Raw genomic sequence first — 10,481 nt, 5'->3', positions numbered from 1 at the left:
CTATTTAAGGGTTTGTCATTGGCTAATCGGTATACACAAGACGAAATTCGAACTCTCAATACTTGATTAAGCGAACTAATAAATTACCATTAGACGAATCCAAATTGACTAGAACGTATGCTAAGTAGATCCTATGAAAATTAACATCCTATACCTTTTTGTTTTTGGACAGTAATATCCTATGAATTTGGATCCTCTAAATTTTGAATTTTCACTTTAGAGAGTTTAGAAAGTAAAATGTGATCTCCTACTCTTGAATGATTCTTCTCTCATATATTTTTGTCTCACCTATCAAATAAATAGTGAAAATTATACTTTACCCGCTAAAATAAAATTTAAAGTTTCAAGGATCCAAATCCACATACTATTTTTTTTTTTTTTTGGTAAGTCCAAATCCACATCCTATACCTTCTCTATTTGAGCCAACCTCAAAGGGCTAATTTTAGGGTTTTCTTTTTTTTGGACCTGGGCTGATTTTTTATTTTGAAAAGATTAAGATTCGGCCCAGTGATCGTCTTAAGTACCGAGAGAGTTGACCCATAAAAAATGGAGAGAGCAAGAGAGTGGAGGAGGAAAGTGAAAACCTGTGGCTGAGGCATGTGTTAGTGTGTGTGTGAGTGTGTTGTACGGCCAAATAAAAAGGAAAGTGAAAAACTGAAATTTGAGCTTGCCTCTTGAACAAGGAATCCTGAATTGTGAGAGCATAGTAGCATTCTTCGTTGATAGGGATGGCGAGCGCCATGGTAGAGGATACCAACTTGGAAGATGATCAGCTGGCCAACATGACCACCGATGACATCGTCAGAGCTTCTCGTCTTCTCGACAATGAAATTCGCATTCTCAAGGTTTTTTTTCCCCTTCAATCATTCATTCATCTTAGCGCTACGCACCCTAGGGTTTCATTCAATTCAAATCAATCCTGCAGGAAGAGCTGCAGAGGACGAATCTCGAATTGGAATCTTACAAGGAGAAGATCAAAGAAAACCAGGAGAAGATTAAGCTCAATAAACAGTTGCCCTACCTCGTTGGCAACATTGTCGAGGTTTCTCAACTATTCTCACCTTCAATTTCATTGCAAACATTTGTATCTATAATGTTCCACACTCTACACTTCTCTGACTTGATTTTTTTTTTTTTAATTTCCAGATACTTGAAATGAACCCAGAAGATGAGGCAGAAGAAGATGGTGCCAATATTGATCTTGACTCCCAAAGGAAAGGAAAATGTGTTGTGCTAAAGACGTCTACTCGACAGGTTAAAAACCTTATAATTTCACTTCTCTTAGAGAGCAAGATATGTTTCTATATAAAGATTTCCATCTGCTTCTGGTGTTCAAATATCGATGAGACTGATTTTTATTTATATGGAAAGCCTTTGGTGTAACCCTTGTTCAGTTATGTTTTCTTTTCACTACAGACTATCTTTCTACCTGTTGTTGGTCTTGTTGACCCTGAAAAGCTAAAACCTGGTGATCTGGTTGGTGTTAACAAAGATAGTTACTTAATTTTGGATACCCTGCCTTCTGAGTATGATTCTCGAGTTAAGGCTATGGAAGTTGATGAAAAGCCAACAGAGGACTACAATGACATTGGTGGATTGGAGAAGCAGGTAAGCTTTAGTTACTAACAATTTATCGGAGCCTTCAAAGGATCCCTCTGTTAAATAACTTGGTCTTTGGCTACAGATCCAAGAACTAGTTGAAGCCATTGTTTTGCCAATGACCCACAAGGAGCGGTTCCAGAAATTGGGAGTTCGTCCACCAAAGGGAGTTCTCTTATATGGACCTCCAGGAACTGGGAAAACTTTAATGGCCCGTGCTTGTGCAGCACAAACAAATGCCACTTTCCTGAAGTTGGCAGGTCCACAACTTGTGCAAGTATGATTCTTCCTTTTACTATGCTTGATAATTTGGCTGTTTATTACCTTTTTTTCCCTTCTTTTTATAAATGAATAGTATAATTTTGTATTGATTGTTTGTTATTAGATGATATTAGTTATTCTTATACTTCCTGTACAACTGCATTACTTCCTTCTGTTTCTATTTTCATCTTCTTGGGTGGATTGGAAAAATGATTTTAGCTAGAATTTTATAGATGTTCATAGGAGATGGAGCAAAACTTGTCCGTGATGCCTTTCAGCTTGCAAAAGAGAAGTCTCCATGCATTATATTCATAGATGAAATTGATGCAATTGGAACCAAGCGTTTTGATAGGTATGAGTAGGCAGGGATTTAATTCAGTGTATGTAGTTCCTGTTTCAATTATAATGGTTCAGGAATGTTATGAGCTTATGGTGTACTGGGTGGCCAAATGCAGTGAAGTAAGTGGAGACAGGGAGGTACAACGAACAATGTTAGAGTTGCTGAATCAGCTGGATGGTTTTAGTAGTGATGACCGGATTAAGGTATCTCTTCTATTATTGTTGTCTATGGGTTTTTTTTTTTTTTATTGATGTGATAAGCAGAAATATCGAAAGATGTTTGCTGTCTTTGGGTAAGAATACTTTAAGGGTTTAGCTAATATGTACCCAAAAGGTTAAGGTTACCGATAGTAGAAGTTTTTAAATTTTTTTTGTTCGAATGAATGCATAACAAATGCATTGGAAACTTAAATGTTGTATATTTTATTTTCCATAAAAGCTTTCTCAATCCCTTATTCTAATATATCTCCTTAAAACCCTTCTGGGGCTGTTAGTCACATTACTTATTTATAATTTTGTAAGTGTAACAACTAACAACTAACAACTCTGTTAGGGACTTGGGTATTATGGAGTGCTCAAAGTCCCACATCGAGTAGTATGGGATGCTTGATGTTGTTGTATATAAGGAGAGTGGTTCTTCCCCCTTATTAGCTAGCTTTTAAGGTATGGTTTCCCACTTTCTTTAGATACTTAACAATGGTATCAGAGCGTGGTTATTAGCGCCATGGAAAGGGCTACCTATAAGCTAGATTAAGGTAAAGTGGTTACCGTTGGGTCAGTGTTGATAGAGGGAAGCCGCTGTGGACGTCGGCTCTCCAGGGGCTGTGTATTGTTAGGAACTTGGGTATTATGGGGTGCTCAAAGTCCCACATCAAGTAGTATGGGATGCTTGATGTTGTATATAAGGAGAGTGGTTCTTCCCTCTTATCAGCTAGCTTTTAAGGTGTGGTTTCCCACTTTCCTTAGATACTTAACAAACTCAATTAGCGGTTACTTAGAAGTTGGCACAATACTCTTTGAAGGGTAACATTTCAAATATATTTCATTTTTTGTTCAGTTAGGAGTTAGGACTTAGGCATTTGAAATGACATATTCATTTATTCTCGTCAATGCAGGTCATTGCCGCAACAAACCGTGCAGATATTCTTGATCCTGCTCTTATGCGTTCTGGTAGATTGGACCGAAAAATTGAGTTCCCACACCCAACTGAAGAAGCAAGAGCCCGAATTCTGCAGGTTAGGTATCTTTAAGCTACATGCTGTCTTTATCTTGTTTTCTTTTACCCTGACTTACTGCTGATGCTGAGCTTGTGGGTTTTAGGTAGGTAAGGAAGAAGAGAAAATAGAAATACAGTGAATAATATGAAAACACTGATGATTATGTTATGGTGTCACACAAGAGAGGACAAATAGCCTCTATTTATAATAATATTAGTGAAACCCTAGGGTAGATAAGAAAAGAATCATGTACAATCACTAATGCCAAAACTAATCATATGAGACATTGATATATTAAGATATGATAGAGATATTATAAAATACTCTCTTTACTTCTAACACACTTAACATGATAGATCCATTCTCGGAAGATGAATGTTCACCCAGATGTCAACTTTGAAGAATTAGCTAGGTCTACAGATGATTTCAATGGAGCACAACTTAAAGCTGTCTGTGTTGAGGCTGGCATGTTGGCCCTACGACGGGATGCAACTGAGGTATGCATAACTTGAAAAATCACATCATGACTACGCTTTCTTTGACAACTTATGCAACAGTTTTTAGCTAGCCCTAGATTGTTGTTTTAGCAATGATGTTTGTAATTTTTTGGTTTAATTCAATGCAAAAGCCCAAGTTATAATTTGAAATATAAATATAAATCTGCATTTTGTACAACTGCAGGTGAACCATGAGGACTTTAACGAAGGTATCATTCAGGTTCAAGCAAAGAAGAAAGCCAGCTTAAATTATTATGCTTAAGCTGGATTGAGGTGTCAAGTGCAGAAATCTGAGAGGTACTCAAGGCAATGGAAAGTCAATACTTTTGCTATTGTCTGTTTTTTCCTCGGATCATGTTATGTAACATATAGCTTGCTCAGATTCCTGCATGTAAAGATAAACATTTCATCTGCTTTCTATTTGGTAAATTATTCACGTTACAAGGCTGCCAGGTTCTGTACGATCATTAATTATTGTCGTGAGACTGGTTTATGTGGGTTGATCTATGACGATTGACGAGGCTGAGAACAAAATCTGAACATAATAACCTAACCTTTGTTTACTTGTACAATTAATTTAGTTAGTTTTGGTTAGGTCAAGACTAGGAGCACTCTAAGTAGTCTATAATCTACAGACGCAAAGCCAGCATGAAATCATTGCATAGGACTTGTAAAGGGTCATAACAATTGTTCACACAAAATTTTCACTCGCAATTACTTGTAATATTTCATGATCCTATCTCTCTTCCTTTTACAAACTACCTACGTAATGTAGCTCTTACTGTATCAAAAGCTACAATGTGAGATTTCTCCTCTTTCGTTTTATAGAATGTGTTTTGGGGTTTGAAAATATTAATTATTCTTTCGACACATTACACTTATTTTATACATTATAGATTTGTTTTTCTTATTAAAGGAACATATGTTAATTAATATTGACCATATCCTTTTAGAGCACGTTTTAAAAGATCATAAAAAGTATTTTAATAAAAGTTTTTTAAAAAGATAATTGTTTACATTTTTAATGTATTGAATATATAAAAAAAAAATTAAAAGTTTTATTATTATATTATTAGGTTTTTTTGGAGGTTTCGTTAATAATGAAAATTTTTATTAGAAATAGTTAGAGTGTTAGACAATTGAACGATACATAATTTAGGGGTTAATATTTTTTCGTCAAAATGACCAGTATCAAAAGTGTGAATGATCATGTAGAAAAGGAAGGACTTTCAAACTAATTTGGTTGGAAAGAAGTCCCACTACAATAATAATAATAGTTTAATATAAAAAACGAATTTAGTTAAGAAATCACCTATGTTTCAACAGTATTAATCACCAATAAGTAATAGCTCAAATGGCATAGTCTCTCCATACTCGAGGTTGTGGGTTCGAGTCTCCTATCTTTGGTAAAAAAAAAAAAAACAGTATTAATCAATTTTTTAAAGTAATATTTTTATTTTAAATTTTAACATTAAATTCTAAATTTTTAAAATAAAATAAATGTTAAAAAATTAATTTTATAAATAAATAAATAAATATGTTACATGTATACCAAAATTAATCACCAATATTAATTATTGGTATAAAATACATGTTAAAATATAAATACACATTAAAAATAAATTAAACTACACATATTTATATATAAATACATTAATGGCTGATTTTAACGACTGATTTTAATATATAAATAATATTTTTGATAAACAAATTAATATTAATTAACCACACATATTTTTTTAGGTGAAAATAAAAAATATGCCATTTAAATTATAGTTGGTTGGCCATCTATCTATTTATTTACATTTGATTTATCATTTATTTTTTATAAAAACATCTAAATAAAATAAAAATAATAAGCTAGCAGATTTTGGTGTGATGGCAAGGCCAATCTCTGAATCCCAATCTGCTAAACTGAAACCATCTTGGTCCTCTCCTATTCTTTCTCTCTCTATCTCTAATCTAATCTCTTCACTGAAGAAAGGAAGAATAATAACACGAAAGAGAAACAGTTGAGAAATTAGATCTCATCTTATCTCACCTGCACCGTAGCTTTCTCTTCCCTGTCTTAATTTCAATCCGAACTCGCACACAAAACACATACATCTACGGCGCAATTTTTAAACCAATTAAAAATTTACGATGCCATTTTAGGGTTTTGAATGATTCAATGGGTCTCGGCACCGACAACGACAACAATGACGACGGAGTCACCAACCCTTCTCCCTCCGTCTCTTGCTCTATTTGTCTCGAGCCCGTTGCCCGCAGCGGCGATAGATCCTGGGCCAACCTTCAATGCGGCCATCAATTTCACCTCGGTAAGTGAATGCTACCTTTCGCCTCCGTTTACCGATGCATCTAATTTGGTCCCGTACAACTTGCTATCTGCCTTTAGAATTCTGCCACCAATTTTCCACCCTACTTGACTTGAACCTGCATTTGAGATCTGAATTTTCATTACGCATATCTTTTTCTTGTTGAACTAAAACTAGTACCGCATGAGAGGATCGAGGGACGTTTCATTTATTTTACTTGAGTTTTGGAAATGTTGTGATGCTATTTGCTGGAGTGGTATTTTCATTCGATGAGCTTGTTTGTAGAAGTTGGTGGTGCTAATTGAGTTAGCTGCGGTGAATTCAATATGGACACGGGTTTCTTCGTTGATGCAGGAAGCTCTGTCGGAGGAGGGGTGGAGCGTTGTATAGAGTGTGCATTTCAATTTGATATTTTTTCCCCCTTATATGATTTTATAAGAGAGCTCTAAGGTAGATCTCTCGTCTTATTGTTCTCACTTCGAAGGTTACTTTGTATTGTGCTCCTGCTAGTTAGGGTATAGGAGATTATAGTGTGATTCTCTGAATTTCTGCACGCAGTATGTGTTATGTACTATGGTTAATAGTCCGTCTTGTTTAAAACTAGCAGAAACTGAGTCTTTTTGAGATATATTTAATGGCTCTCAAATGAGCTAAATTAAATTAAATGTAGGCAATAATCTACCTTTATACTTTTTTCGGAGTTAGGACCGTAAAGGCCGGCTATATATAAGTTACAAGTTTCTAGTTCTGATCCTAACATAAAATTAAAGTGACGAACTGGTGTTGATGAGCTGGGAAACATTTTGTATTTTTGCTATAACTTGAACCTACAACATGCACGGAAAACCTACGACACAGTGATGACATACTGACCCGTGGAAAACGGTGAAACAGAAAACGACAGGCTTAAACTAGTACTTGTTATTCATTGATTAATGATTATAATGCCCTCAATAATATGTGCACAGACACCTCCCTGTTTTAAGGAAATATTGGTTGGTTTCACATTTTACTAGTATCAAACTATGACTTTTTAGCAAGATGATAATAGCATCTTCAGGGTATTACCTAATATTGTTTTGTTTATTAACTTTTTTATGTCATTTAGATTGCATTGGCTCAGCCTTCAATATAAAAGGGGCAATGCAATGCCCTAATTGCCGGAAGATTGAGAAAGGCCAGTGGCTTTATGGTTCCCGGTCATATCCGGAGTTCAGCTCAGACGATTGGACACATGATGAGGATCTATACGATCTTAGCTACTCTGAAATGGTAATAGAAACCACATGCATCTTTATAATTTCTGACATTCTATTTATTATTATGCCATAAGCGTATTCCTGCATTTTCATTCTCAAGCAGCTGCCTTTCGTGAACACTGAATGTTCGGTTGTTTTTTGTTGTTTTAGAGTATGTAGCTTTTTTATGTACTGTTATTATTTCAGAAAAGTATATGTGCGTTGAAAAGGAATAATCTCTTTCTGGATTGAACAAAGAAATGGTTGTTGAGTTCATTTAGCTATGCAAAATAATATAACATAATATTTGACTTGCTACCAACTGAAGTTTAACTCTATCTTGAAGTCTTCCAAGTGTACGGTGTACCACTACTCTCTGTCTTTGCATTTCTTATCTCCGTTACCAATTTAATTTTAGTATGTAAATTTAGACAAAGTCCTTTTTAAAATTCATTTGAGGTTCCAAGTCTAGACAAAATCCATTTTTTCTTAGCCTACTAGTAGTTTGAATTTCAAGTTTGGCACTGCCTGGTCTAGTTGGACCCCCCCAAAAAACAAAACAACCAATATGTTTATTTGTACCTGGATAGATAATAGTTTGCTAATTCTTTCTGCAGTCCTTTGGAGTTCACTGGTGCCCTTTTGGTAACTTGACCCGACTTCCTTCTGCCTTCGAGTAAGCCTAATTAACATACCAGAATATGCATGCAAACTAAATACTTTTTCAAATTCTGTAACACTAGATCTGTGATTTGGGATAATCTGTTGTTTAAAGTGTCTGGGCTGAGTGAACATACATATTAATTTAAAGTAGCATGTTATTAACACTGTTTAGGACTTTAATCACACTTCAGTTAATGATGGTATTTATAGTCTCAAGTGCTGAGTCTTTGTGGTATTTCAGAATAAATTTTTTTAGAAGAGAAAATCTAAAAAATTAATGAATATCTTGAGAAAATCATGAAGATCTAGAGAATGTAAAAATCATTATAATTTCCTCTCTGGTTAAAATGATACAAGTCCGTTTCTTTTGTGCTAAATAAAGTCTGTTTCAATGTATTCATTTATTTACAATTGACCTGAGGAAAACGTAACTCATTGTCTCTTTTCTTTCTTTTTATTTTCTTTTTCTCTCTCCAGAGAAGGGGAATTTTCATCAACTGCATGTAAGACCCTTCTTCCTGAATATCAGCTTCCTTTTATGAACTTGTGTTCAACTATAGATGTTTATCTTGACTTGAATGTTGTGGTGCAGATCCTGATATACTCGGACACCATGCTATATTTGCGGAACATACAGCAGTGTCATCTGGTAGTCATCCTTGTCCGTATATAGCTTATTTTGGACCTATACATCCCTCCACCTCCAACTCTGGCGGAAATGGCTCGGAAGCATCTAACTTCAACCACTGGAGTGGCCCTCCTATACCTAGCGACTTGCCAACCTCCTATGCGTTTCCAGCCTTGGATCTCCATTATCCCAGTTGGGAACACCATTCATCTCATTTTTCTTCTGCGAACAGCCGTCTAGGCACTGCAGATCAGCCCTCAGTATCGCCTGGTAGTCAAAGGCCAGGCAGGGGTAGTTTGGAGATCCCAAGATCGGGATCTTTTATGCATCCCTTCATTGTTGGTCACAGGTACCATTTTACAATTATGTATTGCTATGTGATTTTATGTGAGCTAAATCATATCATATGCTCATATTTAGTGGGTGTCAAATCCATATTAAATTTTTGTTAATCGCAACAAATAACACAATTGAGCTAGGTATCTTGTCCATTACTGGTTGACCGTTGCTGCATGTCTTTCTGCAGTTCTGGTGCTAGAGCTGGGGCATCAGTTGCATCTTCAATGATACCTCCATATCCAGGTAGCAATGCCCGGGCCCGAGACAGAGTCCAGGCTCTTCAGGCATACTATCAACCTCCACAACCTCCTAATTCTACCTCAATGCGGACTCCTAATGCCTCTGACACTAGAAGGTCCAGCAGCCATAATGGGTCAGCTCAATTAGCACAAGTGGCCTCATCACCAGACCAAAGCGGTGGCTTCTTATTGATTCCATCAGGTTCATCGGGACGCAATTTTCCGGAAGAAGCCCATCTGCCAAGTCGCTTCCAAGCTTGGGAAAGAGATCACTTGCCTTCATTATCATTCAATCATGTGGATAGAGAATCAAGTTGGAGAGCATACCACCAGGCTGCCAGTGGATCAGAGCCAAGTTTCAGGTCCAGCAGCTTTCAGTTGAGGCACGGATCAGAAAGAATGCCTTCACAAAATCGATGATACACTTGTTTTTATGTCCTGTTCCCTCTGAACTCTGAAGCAATAGGCTGTTCATGGAAAATCCTATTTTATGTTTGCTTTGAGAAATGTTATTTAATGCTTTGGCCTGGCTGGCATGTTATGTTAGACTTATATACTCTGGCTGGCCCTGGAATTGATCTTTCTGGCAGCCACGAGGCAGTGTGATGGACATTGCTTCTAGTTTCTTTGTTTTGGTGGGCATCAAATAAGATGTTATCTACTAGTTGGAGAGATCAGGTTTTTGAAAGGAATGTTGGGGATTGTCACGTCTTAAGATTAAGTGCATGAGAATTGAGAGCAGTTGTGGACTTGTGGTTGGACCTTTAGCTGGTAAACAATGTTTGTGTTTGATTGGCTCATGAAAATACTATGTATTGTCAAATGTGATTGTAATCTGTTAATATCAGACGCATGGTATAGATCTCGCTTGAAAACTAGTCGACACTTTCAAGGTTGATTTGCACAAATTAATGTGGTTAAAATTTTAGTTAATATTTGTTCATACCCTGGCCCAACACTAAGTCCCAGGTCCAAACGAAAAGACCCAGTCCAAAGGATTGTGTCTCACCCCACACCGACCTTCTCCTAAAGAAGTCGGTTCTCACCACGACTTGCTCTAAAGAAGTCGGGGACGAAGATTAGCTAACAGATAAACACTCACTCAAATAAGTAACTGCCCTTAAGATCTCTCAACCTACTTCCAAG

General features: G+C 36.3%; 2 protein-coding genes across 3 annotated transcripts; both read left to right on the top strand.

The window, feature by feature from the left end:
* Positions 1-547: 547 nt before the first annotated feature.
* On the top strand, positions 548-4,447 carry LOC107645918 (26S proteasome regulatory subunit 6A homolog). Its single transcript, XM_016350071.3, has 10 exons — positions 548-845; positions 926-1,042; positions 1,147-1,254; positions 1,417-1,608; positions 1,685-1,876; positions 2,094-2,212; positions 2,316-2,403; positions 3,315-3,434; positions 3,773-3,913; positions 4,098-4,447. The coding sequence occupies exons 1-10, from the start codon at positions 729-731 to the stop codon at positions 4,173-4,175; spliced, it is 1,272 nt and encodes a 423-aa protein (XP_016205557.1). The 5' UTR covers positions 548-728; the 3' UTR covers positions 4,176-4,447.
* Positions 4,448-5,711: 1,264 nt separating this feature from the next.
* Positions 5,712-10,243, top strand: LOC107645920 (E3 ubiquitin-protein ligase RFI2). 2 transcript variants are annotated; one of them, XM_016350073.3, is made up of 6 exons: positions 5,712-6,231; positions 7,337-7,500; positions 8,084-8,142; positions 8,607-8,632; positions 8,722-9,106; positions 9,284-10,243. In XM_016350073.3, exons 1-6 carry the CDS (start codon positions 6,084-6,086, stop codon positions 9,753-9,755), a joined length of 1,254 nt encoding a protein of 417 aa, XP_016205559.1. In that variant the 5' UTR covers positions 5,712-6,083; the 3' UTR covers positions 9,756-10,243. The 2 variants fall into 2 exon arrangements, with proteins under 2 accessions (XP_016205559.1, XP_088347822.1); XM_088491696.1 differs by having other exon boundaries at positions 5,822-6,231; positions 6,514-7,500.
* Positions 10,244-10,481: the final 238 nt, after the last annotated feature.

This window comes from Arachis ipaensis, chromosome B6 (assembly GCF_059453495.1).
Source record: "Arachis ipaensis isolate K30076 ecotype BB chromosome B6, ASM5945349v1, whole genome shotgun sequence".
Lineage (NCBI taxonomy): Eukaryota > Viridiplantae > Streptophyta > Magnoliopsida > Fabales > Fabaceae > Arachis > Arachis ipaensis.
This window is presented reverse-complemented; position numbering and strand designations above follow the sequence as displayed.